At 41.1% G+C, this 25228-nt stretch overlaps 2 protein-coding genes across 6 annotated transcripts in view; both read right to left on the bottom strand.

Annotated features, from left to right (window-relative positions):
• The window catches only part of LOC308081623 (protein NLRC3-like), a 33318-nt gene extending 14764 nt beyond the window's left edge, over window positions 1–18554 (bottom strand). For 3 of the 5 annotated variants that reach the window (XR_013932879.1, XR_013932880.1, XM_080457982.1), the window contains exons 1-11: window positions 18517–18554; window positions 11644–11802; window positions 8965–9078; window positions 8671–8745; window positions 8364–8453; window positions 6127–6210; window positions 4211–4302; window positions 1375–3097; window positions 792–836; window positions 556–690; window positions 254–402 (exon numbers count right to left, since the gene is read on the bottom strand). Coding sequence is in view for 3 of the 5 variants with exons in the window: in XM_080457982.1 (XP_080314108.1) it covers window positions 254–402; window positions 556–690; window positions 792–836; window positions 1375–3097; window positions 4211–4302; window positions 6127–6210; window positions 8364–8453; window positions 8671–8745; window positions 8965–9014 (2443 nt within the window). In the remaining 2 variants the exon portion in view is untranslated. The remainder of the gene's footprint in view (window positions 1–253; window positions 403–555; window positions 691–791; window positions 837–1374; window positions 3098–4210; window positions 4303–6126; window positions 6211–8363; window positions 8454–8670; window positions 8746–8964; window positions 9079–11643; window positions 11803–18516) is intronic. The other 2 variants (XM_080457984.1, XM_080457983.1) reach the window with 2 other exon arrangements.
• A 1284-nt stretch (window positions 18555–19838) lies between these two features.
• LOC308081626 (CD5 antigen-like) lies at window positions 19839–24013 on the bottom strand. The gene is made up of 3 exons (XM_080457987.1): window positions 23713–24013; window positions 22236–22494; window positions 19839–19886 (listed from the first exon to the last, which is right to left on the bottom strand). The coding sequence occupies exons 1-2, from the start codon at window positions 23927–23929 to the stop codon at window positions 22286–22288; spliced, it is 426 nt and encodes a 141-aa protein (XP_080314113.1). The 5' UTR covers window positions 23930–24013; the 3' UTR covers window positions 19839–19886; window positions 22236–22285.
• Window positions 24014–25228: the final 1215 nt, after the last annotated feature.

Below are 25228 nucleotides of genomic sequence, written 5' to 3'. Positions count from 1 at the left end.
AAAAAAATCATCCCTGTTATCTGCTCCACTAATAAAGCAGTAGTTGGAAGCATATTGGTATGGAATGGGTGAGCAGATATTAAAGAGTGAGGGAGGCCAAAGTCATCTGTGCGGATCTCAGGAATGGGACTAGAAAAAAACCCACAGAGGGAAAAACCACAACACAGAGAGCCATCATGTGAACATATTGTTTGGTAGCATTATGTCTCAATGAAACCTTCAGATTTTATTTAGGAGATTATTATTATTTTACCGGGTGTGATGTCACAGTGTGGCAGGCAGATAGACTCCTGAGGACTCAGGGGCCTATAGCTCACTTCAGCGTCCCCTCTTGGTCCCAACCGCAACTTTAACAGACGATAACGCCCTGAGCCGTGGAACTTGAAACTGTAAAACATAGGCCTACACAAAAAAACAACATTTAAAAAAGATATAATCCATTGACTTCATTACGACAATTGCCACATGCATCAATTTCATCATTTACGATCACAGTGTTTGGTTCAATAGAAACAACAAGACTCATAATACATCTAAATCTATAGGATGAGTTACCTGCGAATGTTGTTTGTCTGGTCTGTCCGCACCCTCTCTGAAGTCTGTTTTGTCTGTGAGCTCTCGAGAAGTGGTCTGTGAGCTCTCTGGAGAAGTGGTGGTCTGTTTTGTCTGTGAGCTCTCTGGACATGTCGTCTGAAAGAGAAAGCATTCAGGAAACAATCAGTATTTTTCTTTATGTTCATACTGATTATACTATGATTATATTATTCTGTAGAGGAGATGGTTTTACTCACAATGTCCCTGCTGCATGGTGATGATCAACCTTACCAGAGGAGAGTCTAGAAACGCATGCACACACACACACACACACACACACACACACACACACACACACACACACACACACACACACACACACACACACACACACACACACACACACACACACACAGTGAGGCCAATGTATGACCAATGTACTGTACATACTGTTTTATTCTTTCTTACTATTGCTGCTATTCTTTTTATTATTTGTTATTGTTCATTGTTGCTGCTATTATTGTAATTCTATTGTTGCTACAAAGTTGAGGAGCCAACACAAAATGATTTACTCTCATGTACTTGTGAATAAGATGTAACAATACTAATCTTACATTTCTTGAATCTTGATGCATTGTACACATATGATGGCCATAAGACAGGTGCATCAAACCTGATTCAGCATTCATGTGGTCGGCTCACAATGGGTGGGTGAGTGTCCACTGCTAATCTGACAGACTAATACACTCATGAACTTAAAATGGCATATGGATGATACCAGCACTCTGGAACCCAATTCCCACCAACAACTGTTTTGTGATTTCATATTGTCATACTTACTCCATGCTATGGGATGTGTGTCTGCAAGGCTCAGAGAGTTCCTTCTCTGCTCTGTTGTCTGACATCAGGAACTGTTGAATTGCCTCCTGTACTGAGTCGACCCCCAGCTCAATCAAACAGCAGTAGATGTTGAAACATCTTTCATCAGAGACATCGTCATCAGTGTCCATCTCTTGATGGCACTTGATGGCTCTCTTGATGGCTCTCTGGATGATCTCTGGACTGTTCTTTGTCTGATCCAGCAGGCCTCCTAACAGACTCTGATTGGACGGCAGTGAGAGGCCATGAAGGAAGCGGACGAGGAGGTCCAGGTGGCCGTTTCTACTCTTCTGGGCTTTAAGTATGGCTTTGATTAGGAAGTCATCCAGGGACATGGGACTATCTTCATCTTCTTCCAGTGCACCATCATCTTCATCTTCTCCCAAGAATGACTTCAGTATCTTCATCTTCTTCCGTGTGAAACAGTGGAAAAGGTAGACTGCAGCCAGAAACTCCTGGATGGTCAGATGAACAAAGGTGTAGACCTTTCTCTGGAAGAGCACACTATCTGTTTTGAAGATCTCTGTGCACAATCCTGAGTACAGCACGGCTTCTGTCAAATCAAGACCACACTCTTCCAGGTCTTCTTGGTAGAAGATGATTCTACCTTTCTCCAGATGGTCAAACGCCAGCCTGCCCAGCTTCAGAATAACTTCCCAATCACTCCCCATGAGCTGCTTCTCATTGCCATACTTCTGCTTCTTCCTCCTTGTCTGTACCAACAGGAAGTGGCAGAGCATCTCGGTCAGGGCGTTGGACAGCTTTCCTGTCTTGTCTGTGCTCAACATGTCCTCCAGAACAACAGCAATCGGCCAACAGAAGAGTGGGATGTGACACATGATGTGGAGGCTCCTTGATGTGTTGATGTGTGAGATGATTCTGCTGGCCAGCTTCTCATCACTGAATCTATTCCTGAAGAACTCCTCCTTCTGGGTGTCTGTGAACCCTCGTACTTCTGTCATCCTGTCCAAACATTCAGGAGGGATCTGATTGGCTGCTGCATGTCTGGTAGTTATCCAGAGGAGAGCTGACGGGAGAAGATGCCCTCTGATGAGATTTGTCAACAGCACGCCCACTGATGATGTCACAGTGACGTCAGAAACAATGTCATTCTTGTAGAAGGACATTGACATTCTGCTTTGATCCAGACCATCAAAGATGAACACAGTCTTACAGGCAGCAAGCTGCTCTGCTGTGAAAATCTTTAATGTTGGATGGAAAGCATGGATCAGTGTGAGAAGACTGTGCTGCTGATCTCTGACCTCGTTCAGCTCCCGGAATGACATCGGAATCAGGAGATCAATGTGTTGATTGGCCATTCGCTGCGCCCAGTCCAGAATGAACTTGTACACAGAGAATGTTTTTCCAATCCCGGCAATGCCCATTGTCAGAACCGTTCGAATGCGTTGGTTTGGTCTGCCTGGTAAGGGACTGAAGATGTCAGAACACATGATTGGCTGGTCAAGGAGGGTCGTCTCCATCTTGGATGCTTTCTCAAGCTGCCACACCTCATGTTGCGTGTTAACCCCTTCAGTGTATCCCTCTGTGATGTTAATCATTGTGTAGATACGGTTGAAGGAGGTTCCAGTCCCTGGGCCAGTGATGTCTTCTCTCTGACCTTCTTCTAACCTCTTTATCAGACTGATCATATATGTCTTTACAACCTCCGGCAGAGTGACATCCACTGTAACAGAACAGTTCATGAATGTTAAACACACGTTCAATCATACTGTAGCTTTACAAAGTAAAAACAGGATGAAATACAAATAAATCCAGTGGTGGAAGAAGTACTCGATTTTGGACTTAAGTAAAGTAAAGTAACAATACCACAATGTAAAAAATACTTTGTTACAAGTAAAAGTATTGCATTTAAAATCCTACTTAAGTCAAAGTGTAAAAGTATTAACATCAAAATATATTTAAAGTAGTAAAAGTACTCATTATGTATAATGTCCCATTTCAGAATCATATATATAATGTTATTGGACTATAAATATTGATCATTAATGATATAAGCCATATGTTATCTTTTGGCTATTTGAAAATAGACGATCTACAATCTGACAACGTGTTGCGATGTGACGCATTTTGAGCTTATAGATCTGCTATTTTGAAGATTTTTGTATTCAGAATTAGATTCATTATTATTAATCTAAATCTGGAAAGTAACTAAAGCTGTCAAATAAATGTAGTGGAGTAAAAAGTACAATATTTGCCTCTGAGATATAGTGGAGTAGAAGTATAAAGTATCAATAAATGGAAATACTCAAATAAAGTATCTTGAAATTACACTTAAAGGGATATTTCACTTAAAAAGAAAACTTGCCCCCAGACCGTTTTTAAGTTGCTTGATTCCGTTTTTAGATATTTGATATTCATTTTTATCAGACACGCCCCCTTCCTATATAAACCCATTATAACTTCAAACTCCAAATATCTAAATACTGAATCAAGCAACTTAAAAACGGTCCGGGGTGCTCCCAAAAGCCTGAGTAGACAATAAAATGACAATAAAAAAAAAAAGTGAAATATCTCTTTAAGTACAGTACTTGAGTAAGTGTACTTAGTTATTTTCCACCACTGAATAAATCACTGTCTGAGTCTGAACAAACAAAAATAGTCTTAAACTGCTTAAATTACACTTTTTGGTAAAAATCTGTTTTAGTCTTTGAAGTTTATTAGTTTGAGTAATTAGTTTGTGATTAAAATAACTGATTTTCAAACAAAAACAGCCTAGTTGAAAATCTATTATTTCGGTGAGCAACTGTTATACAATGAAGTATAAATTAGGCTTTACTTTGTACAATGATGGGATATGGAACCGGATCTGTCAGAACTGCACACCTGGACGGCTCCTCAGTCAGGTCACAGGTACTCCTCTTCTTCCTTCTGTGGAGACACAGACACAATACCTTACTTATAGGTACAGTTGTGACATGCACAACATAATGATGGCTCAGTATGGTGAGTGAAGCTAGTAACTAGGGATGGGAACAGGTAACACACTAGTTGAGTACTCGTTAAGTTGTAATATACAACATACTCACCTAAAATGCTATTGGAAATTCACAAATGTTGCTTTCTCTGAGATGGAATATAAACAAGACTATAGGCAAGACTAGTTCAACTGGACCCTAGATATTTAGTACAGGCTGTGGGCAACAGTGGCATTATGGTCATTTCAGACGACCACCAGTAATTCATTTTCAATGAGAGGCGATGTTGTGTATGACATCGCGCCAGAACAGAATTTAACAGAACTAAAGTACACTAGACCATACCCAGTGAAGGGCGCAGGCGAAAGTAGTTGCAAACTTGGGGTTATTGCACGTCCTGTTGTGCGGTCCCCCCCCCCCCCCCGTGCGTCCCGTCGTGGCGCCCCCCCTCCTCCCCCCCGCGGGTCCCGTCATGGCGCCCGTCGAGGTCACCCCTCCCCACGGGCAACCCCCCCCCTCCCCCCGCCGCGGAACCCCCGGGTTCCGTCGCGCGCACGAGCACACACACACACACACACACACACACACACACACACACACACACACACACACACACACACACACACACACACACACACACACACAGAGAGAGATCCGTAAGAATGTTTTCTGTGTAAACGCACGTAACTGATGTCATCGTGTCTGTGAAGTGGTTGTGTTGTGCTGTTGGTGTGCTGCGCTGAACGGAACGCAGTGAATGGAATGTGGCTCGGTGTTGCCATGTTCGCCTATTGTAAGCGGTTTAGGGGCAATATTGGTGGTAGAGTGTTTTTGGCGTTGGTTGTGAAAGTGCAGGTGGGTGTGGGGACGCGTTGTGAGCTTGTTTTCCAGGAGGCAATGTATATGTGTGAAGGCGCTTCGTTTGGCCTTCTTTTCATAGACCTTGTTGCTTGTAGGGCCGCAGGCGAAAGTACAGACCATGCTGCTTGTTTCTTGCGCGAAACCCGCAAACGTGACAACCCTGCGCAGTGTGATGTCCCATTGTATGACACATACACGCTATTAATAAGCGGAGATTTGTTGAAATTGAAAAAGGGGCTTCGCAGTTGTGTTCAGATGGTAATGGTCAATGGCTGTGTGCAAAATCAGATCAAGTGCTCCAGCCAGTGAGGAGAAACGGGCACGCACCAAGGCCACAGAGGTTACTAGAATTATAGGAGGATTATAGGAGGATAGGAGGATGTATATGAGCCCTCTAACTAGGGTTTAGGGATGGCCAAATGGAGACATTTTCTTAACGGGTTACCGTTAGGCCTTACCGATTAATTGATCATTAACCGTTAAGGAAATGTGTTCCCAAAAAGTTTAAAGTTTGGTTGTGCTCGGGTGTTGCGCTCTGAAAATAGCCGATCTACAAGCTCACAACGTGTCGCAGCTTCGATGCGGTGGAGTCCCCAAAACTCCACCGCATCATTTAGTTTGGCTGCCAGGTTGTTTGCTGTGTGTCTGTCAGGCATACTCTGTGTAGACGGCTGACTTCACATTCCACTCCTTGTACTCTTCATTTTGTGTTTACTAGCGTTAGTATGTGGTTGCGGGTGTAGACTTGGCCCTTCAAAATATATATATTTTTTTAACGGTTTGCCATTAGCCGTTAGTGTTAACCGGTTGCCAATTTCTTAATGGTTAACGGTTACCGGTTGACCATCCCTACTAGGGTTCTAACCAAATAAATATATTCTATCACATCATTGTGTTTTCTGATGAGTGATCTTACTTTGAGTGTGAGGGTCCAGGTTGCGAGGGTCCAGGTTCATCTTCTTCCATATAACGTCTCTTCATTAGTCTCTGGTCGTTACCTCTGGAATCATCAGAATCAGAAAACAGTCTTTTTCTGGCTCATACATCCCTGATTATTCTCACATTATCACTAAGTTATACTCTAATAAGACAGATTCTTACATTTTCACCAAGTCACACTCTAAGACAGATTCTTATATTTTCACTAAGTAATACTTAGTGCTCTACGGGTTATAATTAAATCTAAGAGGATTCTATTAACATTGAGTTTTCTGATGAATGATCATACTTTGAGTCATACTTTGAGGCTCATACATCCCTGATTATTATCATCACTAAGTTACACTCTAAGACAGATCTCACATTATCACTAAGTTACACTAAGACAGATTATACAACAGGTAGTTCCGACCAAGCAATCTGATTGGCTGAAATAGCTTTCTAGCCGTGCTTCAAACCAGCATCATAGCACGGGCCTAATCACATTAATAAATCACTCCGCACTGCAGTCCGCACCTGATTAGACCATATATCGCACAGCTGTGCTGTGAAGTCACGCTGTCCCACGGTAGGTAAACAAACAGACAGTACCCACCGCCGCCACCGGAGAACAAACAGCTACGCAAAATGGACTATGTTGTTAATTTTGACTTATTTGGTGGACTTACGGTTGATCAATGGTTAGAAGAGAGCACACTAAATCGCCTAAAATCCTATAATAAAAGGAATAACTGGAAAAAGTTATACTTTATCGTACGAAGGTATCGCACGGCAAAAATAGCCGATCTACAAGTTCACAACGCATCGCCATCTTGACGCGTTGTGAGCTTGTAGATCAGTTATTTTGGCCACGTAACACGATCGTACGACGGAGCATATAGCCTACTGGAATCAGCTGTGTTGATGAGACGATGACTCAGAGTGCTGCTCTGCTACAGGGACTATTTTGTCTCAGTCAAATAAACTCTTCTCTTTACAGGGAAACGGATAAGCGATTTTTTTTTATTATGAATTGCCCCACAATATGAATACATTTGGATGTGTTTTGTTGGTAACTGTTGTATAATCGCAATATTACACTCGAGGGTGTGCTTTACCTTACATTATTGTCACTTCTGTGATCGCGGCGGAACTCGGCTTCGCCTCGTTCCTGACCGCATCACAGGCGTGCCAATAATGACGGTAAAGCACACCCTCTCGTGTAATATTGCTTAATTCTTACATTTTCACCAAGTCACACTCTAGACAAATTCTTATATTTTCACTAAGTAACACTTAGTACTCTATGGGTTATAATTCAATCTAAGAGGATTCTATTAGCATTTAGTTTTCTGATGAATGATCATACTTTGATCATACATTATCACTAGTTACACTTGAGCTCTAAGGGGCAAGAAAACCTAAACCATAAATATATATATTTTAAATATTATAACAGATATATAGTTGTTGCTTGTGATAAGAAACAATAATATAAGACCATTTCTTCATAGTTTTGTGCATAGATGGTTTGCTGCTATTTTTGGAGCTAAATCTTTGTCTTTATCCGGGGGTGGGAATTTAGTTTTAACTGATTTACTGATTTGGAGCCTTCATTGACAACAACAACATGTGGTGTATTAGCAGAGAGATATGCAAAGATTTCAGGACTATCAGTACAGAGTTGAAACATGGAAGGTTTGACCCAGGAATGTTTGTACACACACACACACACACACACACACACACACACACACACACACACACACACACACACACACACACACACACACACACACACACACACACACACACACACACACACACACACACACACACACACAGGACCTTACTTATAGGTACAGTTATGACTGACATGCATAACATAATGATGGCTCAGTATGGTGAGTGAAGCTAGTAACGAGGGATGGGCACATACTCACACATACTATGGGCCACATACTCACCTAAAGTGCTACTGGAAATTCACAAATTTTGCTTTCTCTGAGATGGAATATAAACAAGACTGTAGGCAAGACTAGTTCAACTGGCATTATGGTCATTTCAGACGACCACTAGTAATTCTTTTTCAATGAGAGGCGATGTTGTGTACGACATTGCGCCAGAACAGAATTTAACAGAATTAAAGTACATGTATATGAGCCCTCTAACTAGGGTTCTAATTAAATAAATATATTCTATCACAACATTGTGTTTTCTGATGAGTGATCTTACTTTGAGTGTGAGGGTCCAGGTTGTGAGGGTCCAGGTTCATCTTCTTCCATGTAACGCCTCTTCATTAGTCTCTGTCTCTGGTCGTTACCTCTGGAATCATCAGAATCAGAAAACAGTCTGTTTCTGGCTCATACATCCCTGATTATTATCATCACTAAGTTACACTCTAAGACAGATCTCACATTATCACTAAGTTACACTAAGAAAGATTCTTATATTTTCACTAAGTAACACTTAGTACTCTATGGGTTATAATTAAATCTAAGAGGATTCTATTAGCATTGAGTTTTCTGATGAATGATCATACTTTGAGTGTGAGGGTCCAGGTTCATGTTCTTCCATGCAGCGTCTCTTCCTTAGTCTCTGTCTCTGGTCGTCATCTCTGGAATCATCAGAATAAGAAACAAGTTTGTTTCTGGCTCATACATCCTTGATTATTCTTACATTATCGCAAAGTTACATTAAGACAGATTCTCACATTTTCACTAAGTTACACTCTAAGACAGATTCTTACATTTTCACTAAGTAACACTTAATGCTCTATGGGTTATAACTAAATCTAAGATGTTTCTATTAACATTGAGTCTTCTGATGATCTTACTTTGAGTCTGAGGGTCCAGGTTCATTACTGGATTCTGGAAGTTGTTCCATAGTCAAGTCACTAGACACATAGCTGGGTGTTGGACACTCTGGTCTCTGTCGCAGGTAGTCACCACTGGAAACATCGGGATAAGAAAACATTTCTGGTTCATACAGTAAATTCCTGTTGAGGACATCTTAATAACATGAACTAACATTTAAATTCAAGCTTACAGAGGTCTGGTTCATTAATGAACACTATGAAGACTCCTTAATAATGTGAACTAACATGGTTAATTGTCTGAGTCTGGAGCTAATCTGTTGAAGTACTCATATGTGAACCCCCTTATTTGATCTCTAACCAGTGTTCTAACTAAATATAAATCCAGGTTCATTACTGAAGTCTGAATCTTGTTAAACCAGTGTTTTTTCATAGACATTAGTCTCTGTCTCTGGTCGTCACCTGGAATAATCAGAATCAGAAAACACTCTGTTTCTGGCTCATTCATCCCTGATTATTCTCACATTATCACTAGTTACACTCTAAGGGGACATGACAACCTAAACCATAAATATATATATTTTAAATATGATAACAGATATATAGTTGTTGCTTGTGATAGGAAACAATAATATAAGACCATTTCTTCATAGTTTTGTGCATAGATGGTTTGCTGCTATTTTTGGAGCTAAATCTTTGTCTATCCAAGGGGTGGGGAAAAACATTTAACTGATGTACTGATTTGGAGCCTTCATTGACATCTGGTGTAGTAGCAGAGAGATGTGCAAAGATTTCAGGATTATCAGTACAGAGTTGAAACATGGAAGATTTGACCCAGGAATAAGTTCACACACACACACACACACACACACACACACACACACACACACACGCACACGCACGCACGCACACACACACACACACACACACACACACACACACACACACACACACACACACACACACACACACACACACACACACACACACACACACACACACACACACACAAACTTGCTACCTAACCTGTCTTTCACATGTGCATGAGTGTCATCTTACACACAGATTGCTGGCTGCAATGTGTGTGTTCACAAGTCATTACAATAGAGCCTAGAGGCACGGAGCGACCCTAGCAGAGAGGTTATCATGGGCTGGTTCCTCGGTTCAATTCCCAGCCAGCTGGGCCATTTGCTGCCATGTCACTCCCCATGCTCTCTAGTCTCTCTCTCTCTGTGTTTCCTGACTCTCTCCAATGTATAATTCAATCTTCAACTGATCTTCAACTGAACATTTAGTGAACACTATGTGTTCACTAAATGTTGCACATTAACCACAACATCTACAGTGATGTTGATTAATCTCTTTCAATAAATGTGATTCTCCAACAGAGAAACCATATCCATTTAGTTGGAGTGTTGACTGATATCTAGAATGTGTGTAGATAAAATGTGTCATCACAAAATTTAACACACTTAAATTACTAAATGTTTACTGGAATTTGCATTATTTTCATACATTATATATTTTTTAAAGCATTCCATTTTCATAACCAGAATGGTTTTAAATGTCTGTCGACATTAAACAGTACATTATGTAGATTTATAAGCAGGCAAAATAGCAATGGGATCACCTGAGCAACAGAAAGTGGCTGTTGGCTGTTGACATGCCACTTACAGCATGTCATTTATTATAGCATTAACTAACTCACATCCCTTTAGAACTGTCGTATGTCTGTCTCTCTGTCTTCTAAATATGTTGGTGGTGAGATCATGACTAGCGATGGGTATTGTTAGGATTTTTACGAGTCCGGTTCCAGTTCTGCTTCCTAACGATTCCCTATTTCGGTTCCAAAATGGTAAAAAAAAATAAAATAAGAGGTCAAATGTTTATTTAACAGTGATGCACCGAATTCAAAATTCTTGCCCGAAACCGAATACCGAATATAGGCTGACGGACGAATACCAAATGGCGGAAAAGTATAACATTTAAAAAATATATATAATTTTTTTTAAATATATTTTTTTGTACCATTGCTGTCATTGCTATGCCTCTGTTGTAGAGCTACATGATTATGGCATCATAACTATAATGGGATCAGTTATTTAAAACATATTTATTTATTGTGTAGAATTACTTATTTACTATTGTGTAGTAATATAATACAATATGTCTCAAAACATTAGCATGCCATACAGTTGAAGTATTGCAAATTAAATAAATTGAGAGGGAGGAGAGGGGAGGGGAGGAGGGGAGGGGAGGGGAGGGGGGAATGCGGCTCAGAGAGAAGCAGCAGCTCCGCACTGATGTATACTTCTCCATACAACAGTGTTTTACCGGATTTGTGCTGTTTGTGTAGGACTTCTAAACACCTTTGTTTGAACGGCTTTTAGCGCGTCTAGGAACCGATATGCAGAACCGAAATTACATAATTTTCTTATGGGTACCCAGTACCCACCATTTTTTAATCGGTTCCTACTAGGAACCACATTTCGGTACCCAACCCTAATCATGACTACCACAGAGAGAGAGAGGGGGAGGGTAAACAAAAGTAAGAAATGCACCTGAATCTTTGTATGTTAGCTTTAGCCAAACTTTTATGGATATACCAGGTAGTTTTAGTTATAAATTAGTATACAAACACATATTGTACACCTATAGTACGTTATGTGTGATTTCTTTCTAGTATATTAAAAGACTTACCCCACATTAACCGTGTTCTTCTGTGTTCTGCTTGAGAATGGAGTCAGGACTGAACATGTACTTCCTTGTCTTGTAGTTGTCCTGCCTCTATTGTAGGTTGTTGACACACCTACCCAGTAGGGGGGTGATAATCAGCGATTCTGGTATAATGTGTCCACACTGTCAATAGAGAAGTTATTCAGCAGAATAAACTATTATTAGCCCTTCAAAAGTTATTTCACATTTGATTTTCTGAAGTAAAGTGATCTTAAGTTGTCATTGGTGCTGCCAATGTATGTCCATATATTCAGCAAAATTGTGATACTCTAAACTCAATTGCTGTCAGGCTTGTTTTCACTGAAATATTAAATGTGAAGCTCCTTACACACCGGGGGCGATTTTTTCATGCGAATAATACGTTTAAAAAAACCAAAACGTATAAAGTCAATGCAAGCTTCCACGGAGCGAAAGAGCGAAAAAGCGAAGCGAAAAAGGCTATTTATTCGGAACGAGTCCGAATTTTGCATATATTCGCATAATCGCCGGTGTGTAATGACCAGTGCCACTGGACGTAAAATACGTCCAATGTAATAAGCCCTGTGCCACAGGACGTAAAAAAAGTAAAAAAGTAAAAATAAAAAAAATGGTTTTTTTTTTCAGAACCCAAGATATGATGATTTGAAAATGTTCTGCTCCATTCACTTCTTGTTTAACTTCTTACTGAAAAAGGCTGTATCTCGGCTCCTAAGCACTTTTTTTTTACAATGAATTTTGCCTGTGGCACTGAATGAGTTAAGTCTACAGGAGGCAAATCACAGAGGCAGAAATTGTGTTTATTGTTCCCATTTCACTTTACAGAACCGGTACAGGATCTATAAAGACTATTATAATGAACTATGGGTTAAATGGAGCACAACAACTTATAATAGAAGCTAGCCTGAAAACCATGAATCTGCCAGAGCTGGAAAGACTTTTATTTGAGTCTATCAACACACAACAAGGTTTTCTCCTCAAATACACACATATAAAACAAATGATTATATGAACGCAATACAATGACATCATTCACAATTAACCTGGGTCAGTCTGCTGTTTTTTCCCCTCTAGCTGATCTACAACACACCGCTGGGTACAGGTACACCGTTGCTCCAATCTGCACCAAACTTGGCACAAAAGCTGTTCAGGGGTCTGCCAGTCACACCCAAAAAATAAATTGCACACATACATGTATGGGGCAATACAGTAGTGTTTAACACTTAACATGGCCATAACTCGTGACCTAACCTCTAACCCAGGGGTGATGCAACTTTGATGATGGAGAGGGCCACTATATTTCCACACTCACTCCAGAGGGCCACATTGCATATACTGTCGGGCCATTCTCATTCATGTCACAAAAAAGCAGCAAAAATAGCAGATCTACAAGCTCTGTGACACGTTTTGAGCTTGTAGATCTGCCAATTTTTTTTTTATTTTTTTTTAGATTTTTTGCTATTTGCTATCGATTCCTGAAAAGTAATTATTTTATTTTATTTCAAATGCATTTAGTTATACTTATGTTAACTTAAATACAAATACATTGGACATAAAAAAGACAATATAGAATTTTAATACTAGTAATTAAGCTACTACTAATATAGTAGCAATAATTAAAGCGGGTCATGTTTGGATTGTAACAGCTGAAATCAATAATATATCAGTATTCCGATATTAACCTGCAGGCCGCATTAAGTGAAGGTGGGGGCCGCATGTGGCCCCCGGGCCACCAGTTGCCCATGTATGCTCTAACCCAGTGTATATCAACCCTGGCAAACGTCCCAATTTTGGGCCGGGGCTACTGCTGAGGTGTGCCGCGCCGTTTGAAGAAGGTTTGAAAAAATATCATTAAAAAAAAAAAAAAAAAAAAAAACTTTTTTTTTTTTTACAATAATAATAATCAGGCGTGCAAACAGCCCCGAGGTGAAAAGGGTGACAACTGTTTTTTTTCGGGTCAGGTGTCACACTATTGCCCTATTTGGATTCAAAACGGCTAGTGGAAGCTGAAAAGCTACAAGTTTGCATGTCTGAATAATGCAAAAACAGAAATATTTGTTTGCATTTGCTTTTTTTCTCCCATGATTTCATAATAAAAAAATGCGTATCGCATCGAAGTTGTGTGCCAATATCGTATCGTATTGTTTCATGAAATTAGTGTATCGGCACACCCCTAGTGTGTGTGTGTGTGTATATATATATATACATATAATTATATATATATATATACCGTATATCTAGGTGTGCCCTGGGATCTTTTGGCTATGCCAGGTGTGCCTTGGCACAAAAAAGGTTGATATACACTGCTCTAACCTCACTCTCTCACTTCCTATGTGCACTTTGTGCAGGCTGCGGTAGCATTTCTCATAAATTAGCTGAAGGAAGCAGCTTCTCTTCTGCTCTGACACCAACCCCCCCGGTTACTACAAGCCTAAAGCCTTTACGCGTCATCATGCACGTGCACACATAGACATGAAAGGGGGCTTGAGCCCCTGCCCTTTTACCTGTTGCTAAAAAAGTGCCCTCTCCAGACTGAAAAAAAAAAAAAAAGGAAGAAGAATTCAACTGCCCCTAGCGGCCTAACGGTAAGGCTGACGGAAATGCCAGTGGATGTGTTGGATGCAGCTCAAAGTGAACTTTTCTCAGGCATCTAGTTTGTCGCCGTACGATTTTCCTAGCCCGTGTTATTAAAGAAAAACGGGCGACAATGGCCAAAAATCGGCGATCGAAAATCGGCGAAAGTGGCCGTTTTCAAGATGTTTTGGCCATTATCTCTGGAATGGAATGTCCAATCTGCTCAGTTCAAAGCTTGTTGGGTGCGCGACTTTGAGGCCAGTAAGCACGCAGTGATACCTTTTCTGGTTTTTGGGCCTAAAAGTATGATAATTGTCCGTGGCGTGAAACAAAATCCCAAAAGTGCCCTTTTGAAATTCCAGTCCCTGCCTCTCCAAATCCTTCTGCACGTCCCTGCGCGTCATGTTGTGAGCATGTAGTTTGGCTCTTTTTGGCCCAAAAGATTTGGTGTAAAAAATCTGCGTATATAAAGTATAGAGCCCTCGGGGACCCCTGTAAACTAAATATAGGGTTAGTGGTTAAAAGATCTTTCCAGATTCTTTCCCAACCATTATTGGAGAAAGGTTTGTCTTGTCATCGCTTGCAAAAAAAATTTTTTTATTAATTAATTACTAATACCACATAAATTCAGTCTAATGTAAACACAATGTCCAACATGATTGTTTTACTTAATTTACTTAATTTGATAATTATGGATTTTTTATTTCTGTAATATTATTGAGGTAGATTCAAGTAGATTTGGAAGTAGCAATACATAAAATAACTGAGGTCAACAATGTGTACTGCCTGTCAACACTGTAACATTCTGTGTGTGTTAATTTAAGTGTTAATTTAAGTCTGAGACAGTATACAACTGTAACCAAATAGACCTGTAAAGTATCCATTTGTTGTACATTCTCAGAGTTAAAAATGGATAAATGAACACTGAAGGCCCTATCTTGGGTGCCGCTTTACCCCTTATCCCTAAACTTATTAGACTTTTTTTTTTAAATATTTTAAAATAGTTCAACTAGCCGATCTACATCGACATGTTGTAAGCTTGTAGATCGGCTATTTGAACTATTTGAAAATGTTTTTCAAAATAGTAAAAAATGGCAAAGAAGTTTAGGGATAAGGAGTAAGGTGGCGCCCAAGATAGGATTTTACCGTCCAATCTTCAGCGATGACAGTAAATTACAGTGTACAGTTTCTGAATGAATCAACACAACTTAACTCACAATGCGCTGTTCAGGTGCAACACTTGTCTAAGTAGTTAAAACCTGCATCTATGATTGACTGAGACTGTTGATCTCCTCTGGCCAATAGAAATGAACATATCTAAAAAATATATATATACTTAATTTCTTGATCATTTAAAAACATGAAAAAACTATAGGTGGCGTACTGGCAGCATGCACAATACATTCTGTCAGATTCGCCCCGGTGGGTCCCAAGCTAAATGATTTTTAGTTCGGAACCAAATGGACCCTTGCAGGTCTGTAACTAGCCTGGAAAACAGACGATTCTGCCAGTGCAAAAAAAAAGAAGCACAATATACAATTGGAAACAAATGGACACTTAATTGGTGGCTCTATGCCAACGCTCCCCAAAAGAGTGTCCAAATGGAACCCAATGCACCCTTACGGGTCCAACTGGTTCCTTTTGTACTCTCTCAGAGTGAAATTAACACAGAAGATTTTACAGTGTAGATTGGGGTTCCTGTATAGCAGGGGTCAGCAACCTTTTTGACATGAAGTGCCATGTTTCTATTTTCTTTATAGTCAGTGTGCCTTATCAACACTATGTTTGATTATGACACCACACCAGAATAACATATTTCCAACAGATTTGGATTGCCCATATACATTAAAACCTTTATTTCATTTTGATTTAGAAATTGTCAGGACATTGTAATGATCATTAGACTCAATAGCAATAACCCCAGACCTATCTACCAGACTCCCTCCTCAGTCAGAGTTCAGAGTTTGAATGAATGTAGAATTATGTGCAGGATGTAATTTGCATACAGATGTGAGGGGACTTAATTTAATTGACTAAATTATTTTTAATATTTTATGTACAAAAGAGTAATCCTCTCTTTCACACTTATGCCAGTGTGCCAGGGATTACCCTCTCCTGTGCCAATGTTGGCACCCGTGCCTAAGGTTGCCTACCCCTGCTGTATAGTATAGTTCAGTGATTCTCAAACTTTTTTATTTCATTAGGCCAAACCCCCATTTGGCACCATACATTTTAAAATAAATCAATAAATAAAACATTGGGCATCCCAACCTACACAGTAAAATCCTCAGTGTTCATTTCACCCTGAGAGTGTACAAATGGAACCTTCCATTCCATCTGAACTCTCTCCCCGGTGACTGTATTCCCTGAGTGGATGGATGCAAACCCAGACAGACTTAACCACTTTTAACTTAAAAATAAAAATACAACTTTTTCAGAAGTAATGAAAATAGCAGATCTATAGATGGTGTCCAACAATACGGGGTCCTCATTTATCAACCTTGCGCAGACCATATAAGGGGCGTACGCTGATAGAGCCACAATTGTCAGCATTTATCATTCTATCGTCACTTTGACCCAACACTCAAATCTCACGTCAGGACTCTAGGTCGTGTACGCAAATCCTTTTCAGTGTAGACATGCTGTGCAGCATCGCCTTACAATCTGACAGGCATTAGATCTAAACATCATTCTGCAGCCACTTATTCCCTTAAAATGATGTAACTGAACGTCAACGCTAATATCTAACATTACCCTATATATACCTAAGTATACACTAATATGTGTACTTACAATATTATTAGGTGATGATGAGCATAATAATAGGTAAAAAATTCACACATCCGGCCACGCACTCAATGCACTGTCCTATAGACACAAACAACCCCGTCTGTCTGTCCTACAATCATCATAGCTCATCATGAACTATGGGTTAAATGAAGCACAACAACCTATAATAGAAGCTAGCCTGAAAACCAGCCAAACTACATGCTCACAACATGACGCGTAAAGGCTTTAGGCTTGTTGAAACCGGGGGGGTTGGTGTCAGAGTAGAAGAGCTGTTCAGCTGATTTATGAGAAATGCAACCACAGCCTGCACAAAGTGCACATAGAAAGTGAGAGAGTGAGGTTAGAGCATACATGGGCAACTGGCGGCCCGAGTGCCACATGCGGCCCCCACCTTCACTTAATGCGGCCCGCAGGTTAATATCGGAATACTGATATTAACCTGTTGATTGATTGCAGCTGTTTACAATTCCAAACATGACCCGCTTTAATTATTACTACTATATTAGTAGTAGCTTAATTACTAGTATTACAATTCTATATTGTCTTTTTTATGTCCAATGTATTTGTATTTAAGTTCATAAAGTTTGGTGCAGATTGGAGCAACGGTGTACCTGTGGCACCCAGCGTTGTGATCTTGTAGATCAGCTAGAGGGGGAAAAACAGCAGACTGACCCAGGTTAATTGTGAATGATGTCATTGGATTGCGTTCATTACCCCTTACCCCTTATCCCTACACTTATTAGCCATTTAAAAAAATATATTTTCCTGTCCTGACAAATCTCACGTCAGGACTCCAGGTCGTGTACGCAAATCCTTTTCATTGTAGACATGCTGTGCAGCATCGCCTTACAATCTGACAGGCATTAGATCTAAACATCATTCTGCAGCCACTTATTCCCTTAAAATGATGTAACTGAACGTCAACGCTAATATCTAACATAACCCTACATAGTATACACTAATGTGTGTACTTACAATATTGCAAGGTGATGAGCATAAAAATAGGTTAACAAATGCACACATCCGGCCACGCACACTCAAGGCACTGTCCTATATACACAAACAACCCCGTCTGTCTGTCCTACAATCATCATAGATCATCATAGCTCATCATAGATCATTTTCAATGTTTTGATTATGAAAAATATCATTGAAAATTACCGATCTACAAGCTTTTTGAATATTTTTGAAACATTTTACACACAAAACACAAATCTTGTATGGGGTCCCTGGCACAAAATATTTTCAGATGGGGGTTTTTACAATATTAATTTGGGGGTCCTTGAAATGAAAAAGTTTGAGAATCACTGAATTCAAACTCTGTGAATGTTTGATTTTGAATACGGTTTTCATGGCTAAAATGGAAAGCAAACTTTTATAGATAATACCAAGTGGTTCTACTTGTAAATTAGTATAAAACACATAGCCTGCCGCACATTCACCTTCAAACCCCTGACTAGAGGGATTTTTTTTCTAGTATATGATAAAAACACTTACCGTACATTAACTGGTATGATGTGGTCCTTCTGTGTTCTGCCTCAAAATGGAGTCAGGACTGAACAGTACTTCCCTGAAGAAAGCTGTGTGTTGCCGTTGTCCCGCCTCTACTGTATAGTTGACACTCCTATCCAGTCAGACGTCATAATCAGCCGTTCAGGTACAATGTCAACCAGGTGTCAACAGAGATGATAATGATCCAACAGAACAAAACTATTGTCAACATTTCAGATGGAACTAAAAAAGTATGCTCCTCGGAGCGCAGATCCCCGCCTGGCTGGGTTGCCGACCCAGGGCCCGCAAAATGTGGAGGGCAGTCATAGACAATTGGAATGGAATCTGCAAAATCGGAGTGATACATCTTGATCACATGACTGCAGAGATAATATGTACCGATTTGTGTGACTTTTGGGCAAAATTTGTAGGAATAGTATCAAAAAGTGTATTTTGAAGAAACATGCATGAAATGGCGGAAAATCTACTCTGGCACAAATGGCCGGGGCCTATTATGTGGAGTTCCATCATGATCCAAGGAATCCAGCGGAGAAAAAATATTTAAATTTTACGACCTACGAACGCCGCCATGAGGCCGATTTGTAAAAGTTTGAATGAAATCTACTGGTGAACATCCAACTGTGCAAAGTGTTTTGTGACCATGGACAGAATTTATAAAACCCACAGACAGACTTAACCACTTTCAAATCTTTTTAATAAAACCTTTTCAGAAAGGTTTTATTAAAAAAAATAAGGTTGTATCCCAGACGACAGGAGCTAACCTTGGGGTCACTGGTACTCATCTATCAACCTTGTGCAGACAAAAAAAGGGCCGTACGCTAGGGGTTTCAAGACTACTCATTTTTACTAGTTGGCAAGTTTGACCTAATAGTCGACAAGTTCATGTTTACCTATCACGTAATAATAAAGAGGCAGAGAGAGTAGTCTTGGTAATAGTGAACATTTTATACGTTCAAGCATTCTACATGCACATCTTCAGTGAAATACTTCCATTGACACGAATGTCAAGCCTGTTTAGCTGGGTCCTCACCTGCTGCTGTATTGGCTCCCATTTTTGTTTATATGTAGGCTACTGATGAATGTTCGTAAGGCATTGTGGTTACGTTACGTTTCTACATTTTGTATTTTAAAAAGAATGCATGTTTAGGCTTCTAAACATAATTTTGTAGCCACTTATTCACTTAAAATGATGTAACTGCACGTCAACGCTAATATCTAACATAACCCTATATACCTACCTATCATAAATGTTTTTGTTTTTTTGTTATAGTGTAACATTCATACATTTCTCTCTCTCTCTAAACCTCTCGAGGTGGTCTCCAGGTCCTGGTTCGCTGCTGCCTCTGATCCGGATTCTGCGTTCAAAATGAAAAGAAGATAGAAACACAACAAGTCAAACAACTTACATTTATCCAGACACTGCTGCAGATTTTTAACCTGAGCTTCCAGATCCAAGAAGCTTACGTCACACAGCTGTCTTGAGAAACGTAGTTACTCAATACCGCCCCCATCTGTCTTGAGAAACGTAGTTACTCAATACCGCCCCCATCTGGCAGAGTCAGGTTAGCAGATTTTAGCATAGGTTGCAAACGTAAATATACCGTAATATAAACTATTAAAATGATCAGAATCTGACCCTTTTTTAATGACAAAGAATACGGTTCTATTGCAGACAAAATCAGAACATAACATCCATCCAACCTATCTAAATAGCTTAATGTCTGTTTGCATCACACATCACACGTTTGTGCTTTGATGTTTTTTATTCAACATGTAAACCATGTTCGAGGGTCTTTATAAAAGATGATTAGTATAGTTTAAGTTTACTACTGTGAGGTTAAAGCTCTTTGTGTCGATTATAATGACACAACACAACCTCCTGACGCTGTTGATGAGCTTCACAAAAGCCCTGTTATACAGTGTTATATGGTGTTGTGTTGTGTTATGCTATACAGTGTACAGAATCAGAATCAGAATCAAACTTTATTGTCACATCACATTACAGGTAATATGGGTGAAATTCTTAATTGTACAGGCCCATTAATGCAGTTAAAAGATAGATAGAATAGAATGGAAATACAGTAAAGTGCATTTAAGAGAGTGGCTAATGTACATAATAATTTAAGGGAAGGAAGTGTTTGTAATGGGGAGTCCAATTAAAACATTGATCAGATCATCTGTGCATTAAAAACATTGTTCAGTGAGTTCAGTGCACAGTGTCCACATGCTCAGTTCTTATTCAATAGTCTTATTACTGCTGGATAAAAGCTGTTACAGAGTCTCGTGGTGCTGCTTCCGATGCTCCTCCATCGCTTGCCTGGCCGTGGGTGCCGCAGTGACTTAAACAGACCATGGCTGGGGTGGAAAATGTCCTTGATGATGCTTCCGGCCTTAGCCACACACCGTTTCTGATGTATGACCTGGAGAGGGGGAAGCTCACCGCCCACGATGCGCTGCGCCGTTCGCACCACTCTCTGTAGTGCCTTTTGTTCGGCTGCGGTGCAGTTTCCGAACCAGGCGGTGGTGCCACTCGTCAAGATACTCTCGATGGTGCTGGTGTAGAAAGCTCTCAGGATGCGGGGGCTTACTCTGAACTTTTTCAGACGCCGGAGGCAGTAGAGCCGCTGTTGGGCCTTTTTCACCACCTGTGTGGTATGCGTTGCCCACTTGAGGTCCCTCGAAATGTTTATTCCGAGGAACTTAAAGTCATCGACCTGTTCCACTGCAACACCATTGATGTGGATGGGTGCGTGCTCTCTCTCCCGCCTTCTGAAGTCCACGATGAGCTCCTTGGTCTTTTTGACGTTGAGAGCAAGGTTGTTCTCCTGGCACCACTGTGTCAATGCTACGACCTCTGCTCTGTAGGCCGTCTCATCGTCATTGTCAATCAGGCCCATCACAGTCGTGTCATCCGCATATTTGATGATGACATTGGAGCTGTGTGTGGCTACGCAGTCGAAGGTGTACAGGGAGTAGAGGAGAGGGCTCAGCACACAGCCCTGGGGGGCTCCTGTGTTGAGGGTCAGGGGGTCCGATGTAATGTTGCCCATTCTCACCACCTGACGTCGGCCCGATAGGAAGTCCAATATCCAACTGCACATGGACGAGTGCAGGCCCAGTTCCTTGAGCTTTGTGTCCAGTCTGGTGGGGACGATGGTGTTAAAAGCCGAGCTATAGTCCACAAATAGCATCCGAACGTATCTGTTCTTCCCCTTGTCCAAATGGGTGAGTGCAGAATGGAGAGCCAGGGCAACTGCATCGTCAGTGGATCTATTTCGACGCTACACTCCCTCTGCCAGCCTAGGGAGAGCCTAGAGCCGAGCTCATGCCTCCTTCAATGCAAACCGCTTCTTATCACCTGACAGGGGGGATGTTCCCCGGTTAGACGTAGTGCGTCGTTTATTCCAACCAGTTCCCCTCCATCAGGTGCCCCGGCTGACCAGGGGGAGGCAGTATAGGGACCAGGATTACTGCATGTTTTTTGTGAGGGTACCCACCCTAGGAGACACGGGGAGAACATGCAAACTCCACACAGAAAGGCCCTTTCGCCAACCCCACCTAGGGTATGGGCACTGATGATGCGGAGGAGAGAACACGCCCCCAGCGCCCACAGCGTCCCTGGCGGGAATCGAACCCAGGACATGGGTACATACCTTCTTTATCAAAGCTATCAGAAGAGTGACTCTTATGACATCAATATTCACCTGTACAGTTGACAGACATCATTTCACCAATGCCGTAGCCCAGCACCGTCTCACACTGACCCAGTTTGGACTGAACGCATCTGGTAGGCATCTACAGATGACTGAGTTTTACTTAATTCAAAGTGGAGGGCATCGCCGCAGCCCAGCTCCTGGCAAACTAGCTGCGAGTGTTTGATGTCCCAGTGATCATTGAACACCAAGTTGTCGTTGATCTTCACCTCTCCAGAGCAGTTCCCTGATAGCGTAACCTCGGGAGCTTCTGGGAAAACAGAAAATAAAATATCGACAATATCAAATAAATCAGTTAAATCTGTCTGAATTAAATATTTACCTGGACTCGAGTTGAGATGTCATTCAAATAATCTACTTCAAATAGTCCTGATTTGGGCGTCAACTGGGACCGATGAGGCCTAAATAACCCTCATTCAATAATGCTCAAATCATTAATATGAAGAATAAACTGTTTTTATATGAAATCTTTTGTACAATGTACATCAAACGTTTTCAGGTCAAGGACCCCCTAGCTGAGAGAGAGATGAAGCAGGGACCCCCTCTATATTGTATAAAATTGTTTCAGAATAAATAAAAAAAATTACTTGGTCTGCTCTTTTTTCCCCTCCACACCTATACCTCTTTGCCAAAAATAGCCGATCTACAAGCTCACAACGCCTCGCGCTGCGAGGCGTTGTGAGCTTGTAGATCGGCTATTTTTGGCTAAAGTTATCCTCAGAAAAGGGATGCTAGGGTTCAAGTGGTTAAGGTAAAAAATAAATCATCTCACACAAAGATTTGGCAGACCCCCTGTAGTAACTCTGAGGACCCCCTGGGGGTCCTGGACCCCCTGTTGAAGACCCCTGATAATAATAATAATAATAATAATAGATTTTATTTGTAACGCACTTTTCATTTACAGGAAATCTCAAAGTGCTACAGAAGGCAATTGCATAAAAACAGAAACATCACACCAGTAAAAGAAAACAATAACTAGGAAACTAGAAGAAAACAAGAATTAAAAACATTAAAAACATGGGGGCATAAAACCAGCTATAAAAATGCTTTGCTAAAAAGGTAGGTCTTTAGTCCTCTCTTAAAACAATCAACTGACTGTGGAGCTCTCAGGTGGACAGGGAGGGCGTTCCACAGTTCGGGGGCGGCCGAGCAGAAAGCCCGGTCGCCCATGGTACGAAGCTTTGCCTTGTGGGTTTTGAGGAGGTATGTGTTTGAAGAGCGGGTGTTGCGGGTTGAGGGTTGTAGGGGGACTAATTCCTTGAGGTAGGAAGGAGCGTTGCCGTGGATGCACTGATGTGTCAGAAGGGATACCTGATGTACTGTACATAATACAATCCTGTGTTCATTTAACTCTGAATGTGTACAAAAATGACTTGTACAATTCACAGTGTTGATGTTATTGCTATTATTTTCTTTTTCTTTTTTTTTAAAATCTGGGATTGGACTATTTGTTAATACTTTGTATTACTCTGGCATTGGAGATAGACCCCTTGGTTCCCGGAGGGTCTCTCTTCACGCTCACAGTCCCAGATGGTCTTGGGTTCCTCCACATCGCTGCAGTTGAAGCTCTTCACCCACATAGGAGAAGAAAGCTCCGATGCCGCATGGCTTTTATAACCGCCAAGGTTGAGATGCTGACACAGTTTCTCTCCCTCTTCTTCTGTCCAGCCATGGTTAGACACCATCCTGGAACCTTTCAGGCTGTCAACAAACACAGTTCCCTCAGAGGTTCCTCCTCTCTGTTTTGGATGTTGTAGGCTGATCCTCTGCCAGTCTGAGATGAGAGGTATAAAAGGGACAGAGGCAGAGCACAGATAAAGAAAACCAAGATATATTAAATGAAAGGGCTTCACATACTTTCATTTTAACACCATTTTTTCCATTTTTTTTTAACACAAATCTTCTCTTCTAGGGGTTCGCGGCCAAATACATATCATGTTGGGGGTACGGTCAGGTCTTAATGGGCTGTTATTGTAACTGTACACAGTATATGTACAATACATATTCGGTTAACTACTTAAACCCTATATAGTTGACCGGGGTCCCCCAGGGCTCTAAGTCCGCTAGTATTTATCTCTACTACACATCATTTTTTGCCAGAAATTGCAGATCTAGAAGCTCACAACGCGTAGCATTGTGACGTATTGTGAGCTTGTAGATTAGCTATCTTCTGTGAATCGACGGCAGCGTGGCGGTCCAGGCACCCTAGGCTGCAATGCCAGCCTGACAGCGTGTCGTGGGTTCGACTCCCGTTCCCGACGACCTTTGCTGCGTGTCACCCCCCCATCTCTCTCCCCATTTTCCTGTCAGCCTAACTGTCCTGTCAAATAAAGGCATCAATGCCCAAAAAAAAATATATATATTTTTTTTAAGAACCTTGTGCCCCATGTTAACACATTCCTCTATGCTCGGTCTCACTGCCTTCTCATGAGGAGTCTGCAACCTCTACCGCAACCTGGTCCCATCCAAGGCAGTGTCAGGCCCAGGGATGGGTGCTGTCAATGTCCACTACGCAACAGGGAGATGAAGATAGAGATATATGGGGTGAGGTGTAAGGCAGTCTCATGTTTCTCTCCAGAAATCTCAAGGGGCTATATTTATAGTCTTAGTTAGGATAGCCCTCGTACACATTACCTGACCTTTATTAATAAACACGGCCACTGACCTTGCTACTGCAAGGTAAAGGGTTAGTTTTGAGGACACTACCATGTAGTAGCTATGATTTACACTGCTCATTTCAACATCAAGCTATGAATATCCGATAATTCCTTTTTCATATTGTCCTTGATCGTCCTTTATGACTTGAGATAAAACATGAGCTGACCAAAACAGCCATTGATCAGTACTTGGACATACCACTTGCTGACAAGGACAAATGGACAGACAGGTGGACTGAGAGACGGACAGGCAGTCACCACACCCACAAAATTCATATAATGTTGGCAAAAACTTGAAATATGCCTCATGAGATGGTTCACAGGGTT

This window comes from Gymnoscopelus braueri (genome assembly GCF_963280865.1).
Source record: "Gymnoscopelus braueri genome assembly, contig: SCAFFOLD_192, whole genome shotgun sequence".
In the NCBI taxonomy this organism is placed as follows: Eukaryota; Metazoa; Chordata; class Actinopteri; order Myctophiformes; family Myctophidae; genus Gymnoscopelus; species Gymnoscopelus braueri.
This window is presented reverse-complemented; position numbering and strand designations above follow the sequence as displayed.

What these genes read in the sequence shown, in the direction of transcription:
- LOC308081626 (XM_080457987.1), bottom strand. Translation starts at nt 23,929, where the DNA reads ATGGTGTCTAACCATGGCTGGACAGAAGAAGAGGGAGAGAAACTGTGT. An exon ending in GGTCTATCTCCAATGCCAGA is followed by an intron (nt 22,495 to 23,712) that starts GTAATACAAAGT and finishes CTGTTTTCCCAG; the next exon opens with AAGCTCCCGAGGTTACGCTA.